Here is a 22,645-nt window from a genome sequence, read left to right as displayed (position 1 = left end):
GGGGTGGTGGAGTGTGTGGAGGGGTTGTGGAGAGTGTGGGAGGGAGAGTGAGAATGAGAGGAACAGTGGGAGAATTTGAAGGTTTGGAGTGTTGGGGGGGGGGTAGTTTGAGGGTGTGGGCAGTGGGGTAGAAGATAATTGCCAAATAAAAAAGATGGTATTTGACAGTTCTTCTTGTGTTCATTTCAGGACGCTATCATTCTGCCAAATTCTAAAATAGATATGCTAGGCCTCACCATTTCCTCCAATATGTCATGGAAATCACACATCCTTAAAAGAGTTAAAGCTGCCTCCCGAAAGCTGGGAATGCTATACAGATGCCGTAGTTACTTCACTCCTGAGCAGTTGCTTCAAGTATATAAGGGATTCATTCGTCCTAACTTGGAGTACTGCTCTCATATCTGGGGTGGCTCTTCTTCTTCTGTCAACTGTTAGATAGGGTGGAATCAAAGGCATTTCGTCTTATTAACTCCTCCTTTAGTTGACAATCTTTCTTCCCTTTCTCTTCGCCGCAATGTTGCTTCTCTCTCTTTTCAGGTACTTTAACGGGCAATGTTCGGTGGATTTGGCATCCTGTGTCGGTCACACTAGAATAACCCGTTATAGTACCTCCTTCTTTCCTCACACAGCCAAACTGTGGAATGCTCTGCCTTCTGTGTCTCCATACCTATACAATCTGATGACTTTATAAAGCTGGTTTGCCGGCATCTTCGTGGTGTAGATTAACACAGTACATATATAACCTTTTTCTTCCTATTTTAATTTCTTTGTTCTTATTTTTTTTGCCCAGGCCCCGTTGTGGGTCGTTCGACCTGTGCCTGGTGGGCTAATCCCCGTAAAAAAAAAAAAAAATATATACTTCTATGAGAATCTATCAAAGGTTTCCACTTCGTAGGAGATTCTCTTTTTAAATTTCATCTCACTGTAACTGTGTGATCTCTCTACTGCCTTTGTGTATCTAATCTTTTACACACACACACACACACACACACACACACACACACACACACACACACACACACACACGATAAAAAACCCATTCAACATTGAATATTCCGCTTCACCAACTGTTCCAAAATACTGTTTGTTATATATACTGTACACTCGTACACAAATACACCCGTAACACAAATAAACTCTTACACAAATACATATACACTCACTCATGCACTGACAAATACACAGGTACAATAAACACACACACACACACACACACACACACACACACACACACACACACACACACACACACACACACAGTGAAGCCTAACCTGTGTGAGTTATCAGTTATAAAACAAGATTGAACACGAAATCAAATCATACCTCAGTGAGCGTTAACTACCTGTGCCTGTGGGTGATGACTTGACCTTTGACCTTACCTGTGGGTGATGACTTGACCTCTCTCCTTACCTGAGTGATGACTTGACCTCTGTCCTAACTTGGTGATGACTTGACCTTTGACCTTACCTGTGGGTGATGACGACCTCTCTCCTTACCTGAGTGATGACTTGACCTCTGTCCCTGTGTGATGACTTGACCTCTGACCTTACCTGTGTGTGATGACTTGACCTCTGTCCTGGTTGACTACCTGTGGATGATGACTTGCCTTGACCTTACCTGTGGATGATGACTTGACCTCTGACCTTACCTGTGGATGATGACTTGACCTCTGACCTTACCTGTGTGTGATGACTTGACCTCTGACCTTACCTGTGGATGATGACTCGACCTCTGACCCTACCTGTGGGTGATGACTCTGGTTTTTACTTGTAGTAGATGACTTACCTGTTGGTGATAATTGCACCTGTAGACGAGGACTCACCTGTAGGTTATGACGCTGGGGTTGGCCTGGGCGCTACAGACGAAGTTGGCGTCGTCACCTTCGACCAACTGCTGGGGGCGGACGTGTAGACAGACCTCCGGCGGGAAGAGAACACTCAGCTGGATCGAACTGCGGGGAGAGGGGTGAGAGGAGAGGGTTAAGAAGTGTTAGTTAAGGAGAGGAAGGAGATGAGCGGGATGAAGGTGAGAGAGAGAGTAAAGATGTGGATAAGAGAAAAGGCGATTTTGAGAAGTGGGTGAGAGGGCTGGTAAAAGGGAAAGAAGAAGAGGAAGAAGACAAGTGGAGAGGGACGAAAGGGTGACATGAAGGACGAAGGTGAGAGGTGAATGGAGAGAGAAAAGAAAAGTGAGAGGTGCTTGAGGAAGAGTACTAAGAAAGACGAGAAGAAGAAGACCAACAACTAAGGAGAATTGATGAATGTGAATAAATATCAAAGCGAAAGGAGAATTAATGAGAAGGGTGAGTCAAGGAGGAAGGAGATAGAAAGAAGAGAGAGAACTGAAAGGGAAAAATAAATAAATAAATAAGGAATGCTGTGCCGAAGAATGGTCGACGTGAATATGGGACACACGGTGATAATTGGTGGAAAAAAACAATGACATAATAACGATGAGAAGAATAGACACGGAGAAGGATAATGAATAACAAGAAGAATTTCGGAGTAAAATTTGAATATATTGAATGGAAGAAGTGAATAAGGAATGACAAAAAAATAAGAGTAGATGAATAGGAAATGAGGAAAATGAAGAGCGAGGGGGCGAGAGAATTGGAAGTAATGAGATAAAGGAGGGTGGAGAACAAAGCAGTAACTCATGAAATACAAAATAGGAACAACAGACAGACACACACACACACTACCGCCTGTGTACATTGACGTGGTTGGAGCATATAATAACATGTGTGGGGATAACAGCCTATAACAGGCCTTGTTACACATCTCTGTCTCTCTCTCTCTCTCTCTCTCTCTCTCTCTCTCTCATGTGTAGGTGACAAATACTTACACTTTAGGTCATCATGGGTGTAGAGGACCCCACATAGCACTGGGTTATAATGTAATATGTGGGTATAAAGTGTGTCCAAAAGGTTAAGTTCCTACATTACACTGGCTGACCATCACGGCTGACCTGTCCTAACCAATGACCTAGCTGGGGTGGAGGTGGTAGATGAGGGTCAGTTATACTCACCTGGAGAGGGGTGAGCTGAGGGCCAGTTATATCCACCTGGAGAGGGGTGAGCTGAGGGCCAGTTATACCCACCTGGAGGGGGTGGCTGAGGGGCCATTTATACCCACCTGGAAGGGGTGAGCTGAGGGCCAGTTATACCCACCTGGAGAGGGTGAGCTGAGGGTCAGTTATACCCACCTGGAGGGGTGAGCTGAGGGTCAGTTATACCCACCTGGAGAGGGTGAGCTGAGGGTCAGTTACCCACCTGGAGGGGTGATCTGAGAGCCAGTTATACCCACCTGGAGAGGGGTGAGCTGAGGTCAGTTATACCCACCTGGAGAGGGGTGAGCTGAGGGCCAGTTATACCCACCTGGAGAGGGGTGAGCTGAGGGCCAGTAATACCCACCTGGAGGTGAGCTGAGGCCAGTAATACCCACCTGGAGGGGTGAGCTGAGGGCCAGTTATACCCACCTGGAGGGGTGAGCTGAGGCCGTGTACCCACCTGGAGAGGGTGAGCTGAGGGCCAGTAATACCCACCTGGAGAGGGGTGAGCTGAGGGCCAGTAATGCCACCTGGAGAGGGGTGAGCTGAGGGCCAGTTATACCTACCTGGAGGGGGTGAGCTGAGGGCCAGTAATGCCCACCCGGAGAGGGGTGAGCTGAGGGCCAGTTATACCCACCTGGTGAGGGGTGAACTGAGGGCCAGTTATACCCACCTGGAGAGGGGTGAGCTGAGGGCCTGGTTGGAGGTGAGGCAGGTGAGGGAAGAATTGTGATGAGAGCGGCGGGGGGTGAAGGAGAGGCGAGAGCGGACCGTGACGCGCTTCCCGTCAGACATGGTCTCTGTCGCCAGGAGAGACCCGGTCCTGATGGTCTCCCGCCGGCTGTCGTCCACCCACTGGATCTGCAGGAGGCCGTGAAGGAGTAGCTTGTTATTAAGGACAATTAAGACGTAACCTATTCTTATACAAGTATAAATAAGAGTGACCAACAAAACATTGCTGCGTTAATGCCGCGTTTTCATTTCCTTTTACCTAAAACTGACAAATAATTAACAAGATGATCAAAGTTATTAAAACTACGTTAGTAATGTTCTTCTTATTATTTTTACCTGACACAAAAACAGGTCAAATTCCTACTTATTTGACCTAATTCCTTGTAATATTCTGTGCAATACACCTAAGAGTTATTTAGTCATTATCATTGATACTATAAAGTCTCCTGACATAACATAATGACGTTTACCTGGGCGTTAAGACCTATCAGACTGACTGCCATTCCCTCCAAACTTTTCCAATTGTTTTCTCTTAGTTTCTTTCCAACGATCAGAAGTAATACAGCACCAGGAGACAGAAAAATAAGAAAGATATTGACAAACAAATATAAAGAGAAATAGATTGACAGAAAAGAGAAGAAAAAAACCGAACATAGACAGAAAAGTACAAGATAAAATAGAGAAAAAGAATGAGAATAATATAGAGTGAACACAGACAGAAGAGAGAAAAACAGAGAGTGACAGACAGAAAAAAGAGAAAAACAGATAAAACAGACAGAAAACTCGAGAAACAGCGAATAAAGTTGCTTGTGTTCTAAACATAACAGGATGCCACCAGCTGTTCAATATTTTCGGCTGGCACATAACACCTCAGTACTGTGCTGCCTTCATGACCGTCCCAGATCTCTCTCTCCTATCTTCTAGTCCTTTTCCCCTTCAATCATCACACCCTATGTCACACCCATTTTATCCCCTCTTCATCTCCCCTCTTATCACTTAATCTGTCTCTCCCCAAATCTTGTAACTTTCCAATCTATTTGCGGAAGTCTTTTTATCCTCGACCTTCTCCTCTCCCTCTCTCCCTCTCACCCCACTTATTCCTGCTTTTATTGGCTTACCTCTACTTCCTATTCTCATTTGGTCATCACTCTCACCCTAGATATTAGTTTATTCTTAATCTCTCTCTCTCTCTCTCTCTCTCTCTCTCTCTTTTTTCTTCCCCACCTGTAAATATGATTCCACACACTTCTTTTTATCTGACCTACCATCAACCCCTCTCACCCATCTCTCACTTCCCCTCTCATCCATTTCTCACTTCCCCTCTCACCCATCTCTCATTTCCCCTCTCACCCATCTCTCGCCTCCCCTCTCACCCATCTCTCCTCATCTCTCGCCTCCCCTCTCACTTCCCTCTCACTCATCTCTCCCTCATCTCGCCTCCCCTCTGCCTTCCCCTCTCCACTCTGCTCCCCTCTCCTCATCTCTCGCCTCCCTCTCACTTCCCCTCTCATCCATTTCTCACTTCCCCTCTCACCCATCTCTCGCCTCCCCTCTCGCCTCCCCTCTCACCCATCTCTCACTTCCCCTCTCCCTCAGCCATCCATAATTCTTATCACACTTGTTACTCCCATTCTTTTTCGTTCCATCCATCATCCTCTCTTCTGACCCCAACTTTATCTGTCTCTCCTATTCCTCCTCTTTATTTTCCTTCCTCTACTTCTCTTTCATCCCATTGTTGTGGTATTTATATCCGTTTACTTGTTTTTTCATATATTTTTCCTCTTCTTTTCTTTTTCTTTAATTCATTTTTTTTAGTTGTTAAATTTTCATAAATTTTCATATTTATTTTCTCTTCATGTTCTATTTTTTTCTTCTTTTTAATTCTTCATGTATCTTATTCTATTTTTTTTTACTTATTTCTCTGTCAATTCCTCTTCTCTTCTCTCTCTCCGGGTCTCTTTCTCTCGTCTACTCCTGTTACACTTTATTCTCTTTTATGTCACTATTTCGTCTCTTTCCTTTTGTTTTTATCAACATTTTCTCTACGTTTCTCCTGCATTTATCTCTTCCTTCTACAACTCCACTATAACCCTCCACTAGGGACTATAACTCCACTATAACCCTCCACTAGGGACTATAACCACTATAACCTCCACTAGGGACTATAACCACTATAACCCTCCACTAGGGACTATAACTCACTATGACCTCCACTAGGGACTATAACTCCACTATAACCCTCCACTAGGGACTATAACTGCACTATGACCTCCACAGGGACTATAACTCACTATAACCTCCACTAGGGATATAACTCCACTATAACCTCCACTAGGACTATAACTGCACTATAACCCTCACTAGGGACTATAACTGCACTATAACCTCCACTAGGGACTATAACTGCACTATGACCCTCCACTAGGGACTATAACCACTATAACCCTCCACTAGGGACTATAACTGCACTATAACCCTCCACTAGGAACTATAACTGCACTATGACCCTCCACTAGGGACAATAACCACTATAACCCTCCACTAGGAACTATAACTGCACTATGACCTCTCACTAGGGACAATAACCACTATAACCCTCCACTAGGGACTATAACCTATAACCCTCACTAGGACTATAACTGCACTATGACCCTCCACTAGGGACTATAACTGCACTATAACCCTCCACTAGGAACTATAACTGCACTATGACCTCCACTAGGGACAATAACCACTATAACCCTCCACTAGGAACTATAACTGCACTAGCCCCTCACTAGGGACAATAACCACTATAACCTCCACTAGGGACTATAACCACTATAACCCTCCACTAGGGACAATAACTCCACTACAACCCTCCACTAGGGACTATAACCACTATAACCCTCACTAGGGACAATAACTCCACTATAACCCTCCACTGGGACTATAACTGCACTACCTTCCACTAGGGACTATAACTGCACTATAACCTCCACTAGGAACTATAACTGAACTATGACCATCCACTAGGGACAATAACCACTATAACCTCCACTAGGAACTATAACTGCTATGACCTCCACTAGGACAATAACCTATAACCCTCCACTAGGGACTATAACCACTATAACCCTCCACTCAAGGAACTATAACTGCACTATGACCATCCACTAGGGACAATAACCACTATAACCTTCCACTAGGAACTATAACTCCACTATAACCCTCCACTAGGGACTATAACTGAACTATGACCATCCACTAGGACAATAACCACTATAACCTCCACTAGGACTATAACTGCACTATGACCCTCCACTAGGGACAATAACCACTATAACCCTCCACTAGGGACAAAACCACTATAACCCTCCACTAGGAACTATAACTCCACTATAACCTCCACTAGGGACAATAACTCCACTACAACCCTCCACTAGGGACAATAACTCCACTACAACCCTCCACTAGGGACAATAACTCCACTGTAACCTTCACTAGGGACTATAACTGCACTATGACCTCCACTGGGACAATAACCACTATAACCCTCCACTAGGGACAATAACTCCACTACAACCCTCCACTAGGGACAATAACTCCACTACAACCCTCCACTAGGACAATAACTCCTACAACCCTCCACTGAGACAATAACTCCTGTAACCCTCCACTAGGGACTATAACTGCACTATAACCCTCCACTAGGGACTATAACTGCACTATGACCCTCCACTAGGACAATAACCACTACAACCCTCCACTAGGGACTATAACTGCACTATGACCTCCACTAGGGACAATAACCACTATAACCCTCCACTAGGGACAATAACCACTATGACCCTCCACTAGGGACCAACCACACTATAACCCTCCACTAGGACTATAACCACTATAACCCTCCACTAGGGACAATAACCACTATAACCCTCCACTAGGGACAATAACTCCACTACAACCCTCCACTAGGGACAATAACTCCACTATAACCCTCCACTAGGGACTATAACTGCACTATAACCCTCCACTAGGGACAATAACCACTATAACCCTCCACTAGGGACAATAACTCCACTACCCCTCCACTAGGACAATAACTCCACTTAACCCTCCACTAGGGACTATAACTGCACTATGACCCTCCACTAGGGACAATAACCACTATAACCTCCACTAGGGACAATAACTCCTACAACCCTCCACTAGGGACAATAACTGCACTATAACCCTCCACTAGGGACTATAACTGCCTGACCCTCCACTAGGGACAATAACTGCTATAACCCTCCACTAGGGACTATAACTATGACCCTCACTAGGGACAATAACCACTATAACCCTCCACTAGGGACTATATGCTATAACCCTCCACTAGGACAATAACCATAACCTCCACTAGGGACTATAACCGCTATAACCTCCACTAGGGACTATAACTGCACTATAACCCTCCACTAGGGACAACCACTATAACCTCCACTAGGACTATAACTCCATACAACCCTCCACTAGGGACAACTCACTACAACCCTCCACTAGGGACAATAACTCCTATAACCCTCCACTAGGGACTATAACTCCACTATGCCCTCCACTAGGACAATAACCACTATAACCCTCCACTAGGGACTATAACCGCTATAACCCTCCACTAGGGACAATAACCACTATAACCTCCACTAGGACTATAACCGCTATAACCCTCCACTAGGGACAATAACCACTATAACCTCAAGGACAATAACTCACTATAACCCTCCACTAGGGACTATAACTCCATTACAACCCTCCACTAGGGACAATAACCACTATAACCCTCCACTAGGGACTATAACCCCTATAACCTCCACTAGGGACAATAACCACTATAACCCTCCACTAGGACAATAACACTATAACCCTCCACTAGGGACTATAACCACTATAACCTCCACTAGGGACAATAACACTATAACCCTCCACTAGGGACAATAACCACTAAAACCCTCCACTAGGGACTATAACCACTATAACCCTCCACTAGGGACTATAACACTATAACCTTCCACTAGGGACTATAACCACTAAAACCTCCACTAGGGACTATAACCGCTATAACCCTCCACTAGGGACAATAACCACTATAACCCTCCACTAGGAAAATAACCACTATAACCTCCACTAGGGACTATAACCGCTATAACCCTCCACTGGGACTATAACCGCTATAACCTCCACTAGGGACTATATGCTATAACCCTCCACTAGGGACAATAACCACTATAACCCTCCACTAGGGACTATAAACCTATACCCTCCACTAGGGACTATAACTGCATATGACCTCACTAGGGACAATAACCACTATGACCCTCCACTAGGGACTATAACTCACTATAACCCTCCACTAGGGACTATAACCACTATAACCCTCCACTAGGGACTATAACTGCACTATGACCCTCCACTAGGGACTATAACACTATGACCCTCACCTAGAATATAACTGCACTATAACCTCCACTAGGGACTATAACTGCACTATGACCCTCCACTAGGGACTATAACTCCCTAACCTCCACTAGGGACTATAACTGAACTATGACCATTCCACTAGGGACATAACCACTATGACCCTCCACTAGGGACAATAACCACTATAACCCTCACTAGGGACAATAACCACTATGACCCTCCACTAGGACAATAACCACTATAACCCTCCACTAGGGACTATAACCCTATAACCTCACTAGGGACAATAACCACTATAACCCTCCACTAGGGACTATAACTCCTACAACCCTCCACTAGGGACTATAACTCCACTATAACCCTCCACTAGGGACTATACTTCACCCTCCACTAGGGACAATAACCTATAACCACACTAGGGACTATAACCACTATAACCCTCACTAGGGACAATATCCACTATAACCCTCCACTAGGGCTATAACTCACTACAACCCTCCACTAGGGACTATAACTGCACTATAACCCTCCACTAGGGACTATACTGTTCTAACCCTCCACTAGGGACTATAACTACCACTAATGATTATAGGACACACTCTTCTCACGTCCATAGAGACCATTATCCCTGTAGGACACTACCTGTCTGCATCTCCTGCGTGAGGTCCTTCGAGACTCTCCTCCCTCTCACCTTCCTACATTACCCCTCTCCTCCCTTTCACCTTCCTACATTACCCCTCTCCTCCCTCTCACCTTCCTACATTACCCCTCTCCTCCCTCTCACCTTCCTACATTACCCCTCTCCTCCCTCTCACCTTCCTACATTACAGTGAAACCTCTTTTAACGAACTATACAAAGGAAAATCCGTTATATCAAGGGTCCGTTAGATATGAAACATCTAACGAACTATACAGAGGAAAATCCGTTATATCAAGGGTCCGTTAGATATGAAACCTCAATTTAACGAACTAGGCAGAGGACACTTCGTTATATGTAGGATCCGTTATTTGTGAAACCCCCGACTAACGGATTATATGGAGAGAGAAGTCCGCTATATGGAGAGAGAAGTCCGCTATATGGAGAGAGAATTCCGCTATATGGAGAGAGAAGTCCGCTATATGGAGAGAGAAGTCCGCTACATGGAGAGAGAAGTCCGCTATATGGAGAGAGAAGTCCGCTATATGGAGAGAGAAGTCAGCTACATGGAGAGAGAAGTCCGCTACATGGAGAGAAGTCTGCCTATATGAGAGAAAGTCCATATATGGAGAAGAGAAGTCCGCTACATGGAGAAAGAAGTCCGCTACTGTGGAGAAAGTCCGCTATATGGAGAGAAAGTCAGCTACATGGAGAGAGAAGTCACTTCCATGGAGAGAGAGAAGTCTGCTATATGGAGAGAAGAAGTCCGCTATATGGAGAAAGTCCACTTCATGGAGAGAGAAGTCCGCTATATGGAGAGAGAAGGTCCGCTATATGGAGAAGTCAACTACATATGGAGAAGTCCGCTATATGGAGAGAGAAGTCTGCTATATATGGAGAAAGTCCGCTTCTGGAGAGAGAAGTCAGCTACATGGAGAGAGAAGTCCGCTACATGGAGAGAGAAGTCTGCTATATGGAGAGAGAAGTCCGCTACATGGAGAGAGAAGTCCGCTACATGGAGAGAGAAGTCCGCTATATGGAGAGAGAAGTCCGCTATATGGAGATTCACTGTTTCCTCTTGTCTTACTCCTATGGCTGGATTTTTGTCCATATTAGGTAAGGTTAGGTTAGGTTAGGTTAGGAATTACAACAAAACTCAAGAATCTTCCAGGATTTCTGAGTCTTCCTCCTTGGACTATCATCCTACACCTTTATGGAGGATCTAGTGGTCTCCTTGGGCTATCATCCTACACCTTTATGGAGAATCTAGTGGTCTCCTTGGGCTATCATCCTACACCTTTATGGAGGATCTAGTGGTCTCCTTGGGCTATCATCCTGCACCTTTATGGAGAATCTAGTGGTCTCCTTGGGCTATCATCCTACACCTTTATGGAGAATCTAGTGGTCTCCTTGGGCTATCATCCTGCACCTTTATGGAGAATCTAGTGGTCTCCTTGCACCTTTAAGGGGACCTATCCTAATTACTCAATCTAATCTTGTCTGTGTGACCAGATTCCTTCCCGAGGCTTCAGAACTGCCGAGCATATTAAAGAGCTCCTCGACAGCCACGACTCTCTGAGGATTATTGGCCTCATCAGGGGCACAGGCGACGGCCCCCTGCCGTTACCTCCCCGGGCGCAGGAACCACACACCTCCCCCCAGGGCGCCACACACCTCCCCAGGGGCACCACACTTCCCCAGGGTGCCACACACCTCCCCGAGGGTGCCACACTTCCCAGGGCGTCACACACCCCCAGGAACCACACACTCCCCAGGGTGCCACACACTCTCCCAGGGCGCCACACACCTTCCCAGGGCCCCACACACCTTTCCCAGGGAACCACACACCTCCCCAGGGGCACACACACCTCCCCACCTCCACACCCCCCAGGAACCACACACCCCAGGGCCCACACACCTCAGGGCGCCACACCTCCCCCAGGGCCCCACACACCCCCCACCTCTCCCCAGGGTGCCACACACCACCCAGGGCCCCACCACCTCCCCAGGAACCCACACACCTCCCCAGGGTGCCACACACCTCCCCAGGGAGGGAACCACACACCTTTCCCCAGGGAACCACACACCTCTCCCCAGGGCCCCACACACACCCCCCCAGGAAACCGCACACCTCTCCCAGGGTGCCACACACCTACAGGGCCCCAGGCCGCACACCTCCCCAGGGGCGCCACACACACCTCTCCCCAGGGCGCCACACACCTTTCCCCAGGGCCACACACCTCCCAGGGCCCACACACCTCCTCCAGGGCCCCACACACTCTCTCAGGGCGCCACACACCTCCCCAGGGTGCCACACACTTCCCAGGGCGTCACACACCTCCCCAGGGAACCACACACCCCCAGGGTGCCACACACCTCTCCCAGGGCGCCACACACCTCCCCAGGGCCCCCACACACCATTCCCAGGGAACCACACACCTCCCCAGGGCTCCACACCTCCCCAGGGCCCCACACAGCTTTCCCAGGGAACCACACCCTGCCAGGGCCCACACACCTCCCCAGGCCCCACACCTCCCCAGGAACCGCCACCCCCCAGTACACCACACACACCTTTCCCAGGGAACCGCACACCTCTCCCAGGGCGCCACACACCTCTCCCAGGGTGCCACACACCTTTCCCAGTGAACCACACACCTCCCCAGGGCGCCACACACCTTCCTCAGGGAACCACATACCTCCCCGGGGCCCCACACACCTCCCTAGGACGCCACATACCTCCCCAAGACGCCACACACCTCCCCATGGCCCCACACACCTCCTCCAGGGCCCACACACCTCCCCAGGGCCCCACACACCTCCCCGGGGCCTCACATACCTCCCCAGGGCCCCACACACTTCCGATACAACTATATATATATCCTACGTATCACAGTCCCCCACTACAACAACCCCGGGCCTCTGAACCAGTGTCGTGCTTGTAGGGATTCTGTTGACTTACAAATGGTATTTAGATTGTATTCGTACTCACCGTGAAGTATTAACCATTCTTAATGATCATGTGTCATCTGAAGGCACGGGATCTGGATTAAAACTTTTCCTGAATTCTAAACTTTTTGTAAATGTTTTAACTTAAGAGGTTGTAAATTATCATCAAATGTTACCGTATTAGTAAGAAGTTGTAAATTATCTTCAGATGTTATTACTACCAAACCATGGATATTAAGTTGTATAACCAATTCCTCTTTGTATAAACACACGCTGTACACATTAAGGTGCCTCGGGTCTTAACTGTAAATTAATTACCACTGTGGAAGACTATGTACCGTACCTCTTAAGGGTGAATATATTATACACATCTCCTTAGGAATGTAAACCTTGCCAGCGGGTTGTGTCTCTCCCCGTCACTACAAACACACTAATTGCTTCCTTGATTATTCTGGAAATGTTCAGACGTGTTCAGAATACTGTGAACAATCAACAGGTTACCAGCAGGACGGTAGAGGGTAGTGCCCAGTGCTTAATAACACGGCTCCAGCTTATTATTCCTGTTTATATGTTTTTTTCTATAATATACATGACGCTATAATAATAATGTTGTGTTATTACTCGTCTATAGAGCGAGTGTTATAAACCAACACTACGTTACAGGCGGTTTACATTATCAGGCACCGTTTAGGCCAGAGTGTTGTTGGTGTGATCAGAGAGTCGGCATTACTGTAAATATTCCCTTCAAATATACATGTGAGTATTTACGCTTTTCACAGATATTTTACATTACCGGCCATTATACACTGTAAATTCATGGTACATCATATATTTTTTATTGCAACATGAAATAAATCTGCACTGACGGCTAAGTATTAAAGCTTTCATCATTAATATCTAATAACTATCGCAGTGGCCGTCATAGACAGTGAGTTTGTTATATCCAGCACCAGAGACTTACCCCAACTAGGAATAATGGCGACTGACCTACCAAACCTTGACACATTGCCACAAAAAAGTCCATTTATTTTAGTGTAATATTTTTTTTCAGCTTTATATTACTGCAGGTTTCATGAACATGGTAAATGTCAATTACTTTTAATGTTACGTATATTGAAAACTAATAAATATGAATGCGGGTGTTTGGCTGTGTGTTTGTTTAGTTGACCTGATTAATTCTCGCCTTTCCTGACCTGACTGATGGATATATTTCTCCCGAGGGGTTCATTTTTCCCCCACTGCGGCCAAACAAAACCATGGATACGCCGTTATCCTTGTATAATATGTCACTCCTTGTCAGAAACCGAGTCTCTCTCTCTCTCTCTTTCTGTACAAGCACCTCGTATCGTTAATGTTAGGAGTCATATAATACAGCTTCGTTTGATGTACTGAAATACAGGGCATGATAGTGAGGCTTCGACTTGTCTGTACGTGTAAAGAACTGATTGACCGCAGCAGTAGAAGTGTTGGGGAGACATGTAAAGTTGATGACATTGTAGGTGACTGGTAAAACACACACACACACACACACACACACACACACACACACACACACACACACACACACACACACACACACACACACACAGCGCGCGCACACACACACACAATATGATAGGCGTGAATCAGGTCAATTGTAATGGCTTATTTCGCGAGGTGAATTTTCGGTTTTCAATTAAATTTTATTCTTTCTCTCTATGACTCTCTCTTTCCTGCACATCATATTCTTTTTCAATATTTTTTGTAATGAAATTTTCTCGTGTGTGTGTGTGTGTGTGTGTGTATATATGTATGTGTGTGTGTTTATCTCTTATCTCTCTCTCTCTCTCCTTTCTCAATTCCACTTACTCTTCATTTCACATCAATTTCTTTATTGTTTTGGCCATAGCTGTGTTAGTGCGGCTGTGTGTAGGGGGGAATAAACTCATCCCTCGGTGGAATATCATTTTATCGTTCAGTCAGGTCACGACAGACAGACCTCAGGTTGGTTATCGTAGAATAAAAATCTAATGAACAATTATCAAGCCCTGGAACGGATTTAAGTTCTAAAATCTGCAGTGGGGAATTAAGAGTTAACACTGTTTTTCTGTTTTTAATCTGTTACATGATAGGGCCGGGGGTGCAGTGAGGGTACCTGTGGCATGATAGGGCCGGAGGGTGCAATGGGCCACCTGTTACATGATAGGGCCGGGGGGTGCAGTGAGGGTACCTGTTATGTAGGGCCGGGGGTGCAATGGGACACCTGTTATGATAGGGCCAGGAGGTGCAGTAGGGGCAATAACATGATATGCAGTGGGGTACCTGTAGCATGATAGGGCCGGGAGGTGCAGTGAGGGTACCTGTAGCATGATAGGGCCGGGAGGTGCAGTGAGGGTACCTGTAGCATGATAGGGCCGGGAGGTGCAGTGAGGGTACCTGTAGCATGATAGGGCCGGGAGGTGCAGTGAGGATACCTGTAGCATGATAGGGCCGGGAGGTGCAGTGAGGGTACCTGTGTAGCATGATAGGACAATTTTAACAAGTATTATTTAAAATATACACATAATTTACACCCATACATCTACAAACTTTCAATACCCGACACCTTAACGCTTAAGTTACATGCATATCTTACTTCTTTAGCTGCGTATGGTAGCTCTATGAATGCCTTTTCTGATTGACTTACTGACAAAGGACACAATGACAACGTTTAATCTCACAGTCTCCCTCCGTCTCACCCCACACCATAAAATTCTAGCTCTCTGTATGTGTATGTGTGTGTGTGTGTGTGTGTGTGTGTGTGTGTGTGTGTGTGTGTGTGTGTGTGTGTTCTTGCTGATACCAACTGTAGGAGCATCGAGGCTACCAATAACCATGAACAACTACGCTGGACTGGCCATGTTACTCACAAGGACGACAGTAGACTACCAAACCAGCTACTTTACAGTCACCTAACGAATAGTAAACGTAACGCCGGCGGGCAATTGAAAAGATACAAGGATAGTCTTAAGATAAACCTGAAAAAGTGCCAAATCGACTCCTTCACCTGGGAGTCGATTACTCCACATCGTAACTCTTGGAGGAGCACCACACGAGAAGGTGTCAATACTGTCAAGTTAGCTCGACTGCTGACCGAGGCAGACAAGCGCTAACGCCGGAAAGACGCTGCCACCGCCCCTCCCGCAGTAGATTGAGCCCTCCACATGCGCAACGAATGTGAACGACGCTGCGGGTCCCGTATCGGGCTCTTTAGTCACCTCAAAACTCACTAACCTAGGTGACATCCCTAATACCTCATATCATTGTATCATAGCTGGATGATCGTCATACTCGATTCCGAGTGACAACAAAGTAGTAAGTAGTAGGAGTGTGTGTGCATGTGTGTGTTCTTTAAGCATTTCCACAGTTTTGAGGATAGAGCTGAAATTTGGTAGGGAGGTGCGGGTGGCCTAGGGGATTTCCTTGCACTATAACCTGTTCCCTGCACGAAAGACGGGTCAGGTAACTAAGCTGACAATTTTATATATCTGTAAATATTAATTCTGTACGTTGTCTGCCACAGCTGTATATCATATTTCAAATAAGATCCTTTTTTCTGAGTACTGCAATTAAATTTGTAGCAGTGTGTGTGTGTAGGCGTATGTGTGTGTGTGTGTAGGTGTGTGTGTGTGTGTGTGTGTGTGTGTGTGTGTGTGTGTGTGTGTGTGTGTTTGTGTGTGTAGGTGTGTGTGTGTGTCTGTGTGTGTGTGTGTGTGTGTGTGTGTGTGTGTGTGTGGTGTGTGTGTGTGTGTGTAGGTGTGTGTGTGTGTCTGTGTGTGGGTGTGTGTGTGTGTGTCTGTGTGTCTGTGTGTGTGTGTGGGTGTGTGTGTGTGTGTGTGTGTGTGTGTGTGTGTGTGTGTGTATGTGTGTGTGTGTGTGTGTGTGTGTGGGTGTGTGTGTGTGTGTCTGTGTGTGTGTGTGTGTGTGTGTGTGTGTGTGTGTGTGTGTGTGTGTGTAGGTGTGTGTGTGTGTGTGTTTAATTTGTTCTGCACCAAATTACCACATTTTTCCCTTCACTTCGTCTACACATGAAATACAATATCCTCGTTTACTTACTAAAACAAAAATTAAATAAATTCATAATTGCACAACGCTCTCAGCAGGCAGCCTCGGGTGTGTGACTTATAACCTGGTATAAATAGTGTACTCGTGTCACGGTTTGACAGACAGACAGACAGACAGACATTGACAGATAGACAGTGAGAAAGCTTGAGTAACAAAGAGAGAAAGACAGACACAAAGAGACAGTGAGAGAAAAAGTGACACATGACACATACAGAGAGAGAAAGAAACAGACAGACAGACACACAGACAGACAGACACAGAGAGAGAGAGAGAGAAGAACCTCAACCTCGTGCTCATCACTCACCTCAGGCTGGGGTCGTCCTCCACTACTCTCACACTCCAGCGTGACGGTCATCCCCGCGGTGGTCCTCAACACGGGGGGCTTAACCCTGGGGTGGTCAGGGGGCACATAGACGGTGAGGCGCGCCGTGTGAGACCTGATGCCTGGCACCCCGTCACTGGCACTAACTTGGCACTGGTATAACGCGTCATCGTCCAGCAATACTGGCTGGATCCTGAGGCTGAAGTCTCCTGTGGGCGGGAGAGATAGTTAACTGTGGGCGGGAGAGATAGTTAACTGTGGGCGGGAGATATAGTTAACTGTGGTCGGGAGAGATAGGATGAGATAGTTAACTGTGGGCGGGAGAGATAGGGTGAGATAGTTAATTGTGGGCGGGAGAGATAGGGAGAGATAGTTAACTGTGGGCGGGAGAGATAGTTAACTGTGGGCGGGACAGATAGGGTGAGAGATAGTTAACTATGGGCGGGAGAGATAGGGCGAGAGATAGTTAACTGTGGGCGGGGGAGATAGTTAACTGTGGGCTGGGGAGATAGTTAACCGTGGGCGGGGAAGATAACTATGGGCGGGAGAGATAGTTAACTGCGGACGGGATATATTTGACTGTGGGCGGAAGAGATAGTAAACTGTGGGCGGGAGAGACAAAGTGAGAGATAGTTAACTGTGGGCGGGAGATAAGGTAAGATATGTAATATTTGGCTCAGTCGTTCTTGTGCGGTTAGAATGGGATCATGTATCCATAATCTGGCGAGATCAGTGTGTGGGTGTGTGTGTGTGTGTGTGTGTGTGTGTGGTGTGTGTGTGTGTGCACAGGGTGGTGTAATGCGTCTAGTATGACAGCATTATGTTAGTGTTAAGGTGCAAGCACTGCTTGTTTCCTCTCACTTTCAGCTACCGCCGCTGGGTAGCCATCGTGGCGAACAGGAAGCAGCTTGCACAGGTCTTTTCCTACCAGGACACAGCCTCTTCACCAAGATTCCTGCTGTGCCTCCTTGTGGCAAAACACGATACCTGGGTGCCCCGTGGGCCCAGGCTAGACCAGAATGGGATCTCGAGCAGCAGTTAGCCCCAGAGGGACGGAGCAAAGGCCCACTGGCATGCGGACACAGCCTGGCGCCTACCAACCATTGCCCCGCTGCCTTGCAGATTAACCTTGGAAGGTATAAGGCTACGGGAGTAAACCCTGAACGAAAAATCTGCAGTAGACATACTGTACTTACAGAGCTCCACAAGGCCCCAACGGCGGTATAGGAGGAAGAGGTGACCAACATGGGAACCCAACGACGACTCCGGAGGACAAAGGCAATGCGTGATGGATAGGCTACTAAGGCGAAACCCAACAAACTGGGCTATCGGCAGTCCATTCCAACTCTCGCTCTCCTAAGTCGTTACAACACTTACACCACTGAATCAGGAAAAGGGAGAGCCAAGATGTGTGGTTGCAGCCTGCGCTCCTGCCTCACCACATAAATCAACTCACGCACAGCCATCATCCAGCTTATCATACTCCTCATCATCAAAACCCCTATACCCCCAAAAGTCCTATGCCGACGGACGAGTGGCGATGGGGACAGGCAATGATGACTGCCGGGAGTCTCTACTCACATGGGCGGAACAGATCAGATGGTCGTTAATGCACTGGGATCTAGGCAACAGTGCGACTGAGCAACCCTTTCGAGGAGCCACTCTGCTCACCCCACATGGGGAGGAGGATAGGAAAGGTGCCTTAAACATAGCCTGCTTAAAGAACCAACTTGACTGGACAACCACACCCAGTAAGGTCATCTTTATGCAGTCGAAAACACAATCATAATCACATATCAAAACAAAAACAAACAGTGCAACCTCTTATGGTCAGTGCATGGAATGGCAGGACCCTTCTGGATACTGGTACAACTGAGCATCCTAAAAGAAGAACCGCCCTTGTGGCAAAAGAGCTGGCTAGGTATAACATCGGTATAGCAGCCATTAGTGCCGTCCGTGCAAGATACACCCCATCCCTAGCATAAAGGTTCCTTCTGCTGTAAAAGTTGTCCCAGTTGTCAATGAATGGGACTGATATTGACTTGCAATATCTGTCAACACTGGCGTTGACACCAACTGCCCTTGACAACCATTCATTGCCAATTCGCCTTCTAGGCAGGACACCACATATGATAGGGATCCCTCCTTTCGACTTAATACGCTCCTCACTCCTACACCAGCCAATATCATTGGATTTGTTCCCATTACCAGACAAGATATTGTCCATCCTGTCAACTATATGGCTCAACTCAGCTCCTGGCAAACACACCCTCATCCTATTTTTATCTTATACCACAAAAAACTCTTTCCAGGTACCGTACGTGGGAGTCGCCAACAATTAAGGTTTTCTTACCTTCCTTGTCAGCCTTGTCCCTGCCTATACTAATGTCCAATTCGTCTATCAAAGGACTGAAAGGGTTGGTACACTTAGCTGTTGTTGTCGTATCCTTGGTGGGTTTTTTCACCACCAGTAAGGTCGTCCCTCTCCTCACAACCTTCTATTCGCCTGAGTTTTCGTCAGACACAGGCTTTCCTTGTCTCGTTTCCTCCTTCATCCTCGCTGTCTCTTCCTTTAGTTTCAAGTTTTCTTCCTTGGTCCTCTCTAACTCTGCCCTCAGAAGGGCACAGCCCTTTTCACAAGTAGCACTAGCCTTTACTGACTAGTGACATGAAGGAGACCTTTTATGTCGACCTTGACAGAGTATTAACCTCAATCCCCAGAGAAGATAAGGTTGTGCTCCTAGCTGACTTCAATATCAGAGTTGGCAGACACGCTGACATCTGGCAAAGAACCATCAACAGAAACGGAGGAGGCTATTGTAATACCAATATCCTACAGCTCCTCAGCAAGTGTGCTGAACACAACCCCACTATCACCAACGCCTTGTTTGGGTAGGCAGAGAAGTTCCAGGGTTCTTGGCAACACCCACGATCCAAACATTGGCACATCATTTACTGCATCATTGTCAGAGAAAGATATCACCGAGACGTCCTCATCACCTTCGCCATATGCAGCTTAGACCACGTTGACATAGATTTTATCGGCTCGTCAGAGCCAAACTCTCCCTTCACGTCGCCCCAAAACGGCCAAGGCAACAAGTGACTGGAAGATCCAGTGGTGGCACATGCTATCAGAAAGCAGCTCAATGAGGTTGCTGATGAAAAACCCAAAAATAAACAAGAAAAATCCCATCAAAGCTGTCATCACAAAATATGCAACGAGACCCTCAGCCAGATCCAAAGAAAACACCAGGGTTCGTTTGATGAAAACTATCTGGAAATCAAAGTACTCATCAATAGCAAATGAGCTGCTCTCACTGATGGGCAGAACAACCCTAAGTCTCAGACCAAAGCTGTTCCCTTCCACGAGAAGAAGCCAGCAGTCCAGCAAAACTACGCAAACTAATGAACGATTTATGGAAAAATATAGGGTGTGAAATGCAAAAAAAATATTGATCAATACCAGATGTGCAAATTTTTCAGTTCCGCTAAAGCAATATATGGCCTAACAACTCATGGCTTAGCCCCCCCTTCGCTCATTCGACGGTAAATACTTAATTAAAAAAAAGAAGGCATTTGTCAGCACTGTAAAGAACACTACCATTTGCTGCTCAATTGAAACACCGATGTAGATGTCCTGACTACCCAGCAGGTTCCTCAGCACCCAGAGCTGACCTACTTCAGATATCCTCTATCCACGGATGAGGTAGCTACTGCCGATGAAAAATAAGAAAGCCACAGGGCCTGATGAATTTCCAGCCGAGGTGTATAAAGCAGGAGCACCTCTGCTTAACAGCCGTCTCCACTCTCTCCTAAGGAATATATGGGAGAAGGAGGAAATCTCCAAAGATCTTAATATTTATAAGAACAAGGGAAACTGGTCAGACTGTGGCAACTACCGTGGTATCTCACTGCTGTCCATAGCTGGAGAGATTATCGCCCGAGTCCTCTTTAACAGGCTTCTTCCTGAGGCGGAAACCTTCCCCCCAGAATCTCAATATGGTTTTAGGCCATCACGTGGCACCACTCACATGATCTTTGCTGCCCGCAAGATACAGGAAAAGTGCAGAGAACAGTGCCGTGACTTGTACATGGTCTTCATTAACCTTACTAAGACACTCGACTTAGTCAACAGGAAAGCCCTCTGGCAGACCCTCCTTCGTCTTGGCTGCCCACCAAAATTCATTGCTATTTTGAGGCAACCACGATGGCATGAACGACAGTGTCCTGCACAATGGCACTCAGTCTGAGCTCTTTTCCTCCCAAACAGGGTAAAACAAATCTATTTTTGTTTTATTTTCTTTGCTGGCTTACATACTCGTGACAGTGCCAACTTAGCTGGCAGGGTGGACATCCAGTATCGGATGTAGGGAATTTTCAATATAACGACTCGAGGCAGGAACATAGGTGTTGACCGCTTACACACTAATCATGCAGACGACCTTTCCTTCATCGCTCACACTGAGCGCGACTGACAGGAGATCCTGAACACCTACGCAGATGCGTATGCACACTTCGATCTTGAGGTGATTTCATGTAAGACTCAGATTTTTTTCTGTCTGCCCCTGGTTCAACCACACCACCACCCATCTAATTTAACGGTACTGCCTTCTCTAATGCTACCCACTTCCAGTACCTTGGCTCCCACCTGTCCATCACTGCGGAAATTGATGAAGAGATTCAACATCGGATCAGATGTGCACCCCAAGCCTTTGGCAGACTCCGTACCCGTGTCTTCAGCTGTAGGGAGCTGAAATTATCTACAAAGTTACATGCAGATTGAGCAGTGGTCATACCCACCTTGCTGTAATACTTTATGGCAGTGAGGTATGGGTAACATACAGGAGGCACGTCAAAGCACTTGAAAACTTTCACCGACGTAGTGTACTTTCCATCCTCAAAGTTTGTTGGGAAGACAAGAGAACAAATGCCAGTATTCTCGCTGACACCAACTGTAGGAGCATCAAGGCTACCATTATACATAACAACTGCGTTGGTCTGGCCATGCTACCCGCATGGATGGACGACAGTAGATCGCTAAAGCTACTTTACAGTCACCTAGTAAAAGTAACACTGGCGAATAACAGAAGAGGTATAAGTATAATCTTAAGACAAACCTGAAAAGTGCTAAATCGACCCTGTAACCTGGGAGACGAGCACTCCATACTGTAACACTTGGTGGAGCACCACACGAAAAGATCTCAATACTCTCAATTTAGCCCGACTTCATACTGAGGTAGACAATTGCCAGAGCCGGAAAAATGCTCCACACGTGCAACATCTATGGACGTTGTTACGCCGTCTCTTAATTCACTTTAATATCCAGGCTCTAGGCGTAACCAAAAAAAAAAGTGAAGTAAATCAAAAGGGAATAAAAATAAATAAAGTAAACCTTTAAGAATTTAATTTAATTAAATAATAACACAATAAAGAGC

General features: G+C 46.5%; 1 protein-coding gene across 1 annotated transcript in view; it reads right to left on the bottom strand.

Moving 5' to 3' along the window:
• Nucleotides 1–17,419, bottom strand: part of LOC121865830 (irregular chiasm C-roughest protein-like) — a gene marked incomplete at its 5' end in the record, with an annotated part of 36,786 nt that extends 19,367 nt beyond the window's left edge. The window contains 3 exons of the mRNA XM_042365383.1: nt 1,823–1,951; nt 3,722–3,909; nt 17,193–17,419. Coding sequence (XP_042221317.1) covers nt 1,823–1,951; nt 3,722–3,909; nt 17,193–17,419 — 544 coding nt within the window. The remainder of the gene's footprint in view (nt 1–1,822; nt 1,952–3,721; nt 3,910–17,192) is intronic.
• Between the last annotated feature and the right edge of the window lie 5,226 nt (nt 17,420–22,645).

Source organism: Homarus americanus, unplaced genomic scaffold (assembly GCF_018991925.1).
Source record: "Homarus americanus isolate GMGI-L3 unplaced genomic scaffold, GMGI_Hamer_2.0 scaffold17213, whole genome shotgun sequence".
NCBI lineage: Eukaryota > Metazoa > Arthropoda > Malacostraca > Decapoda > Nephropidae > Homarus > Homarus americanus.
Note: the sequence above shows the minus strand (reverse complement) of the source record. Positions and strands in the feature narration are given on the sequence as shown.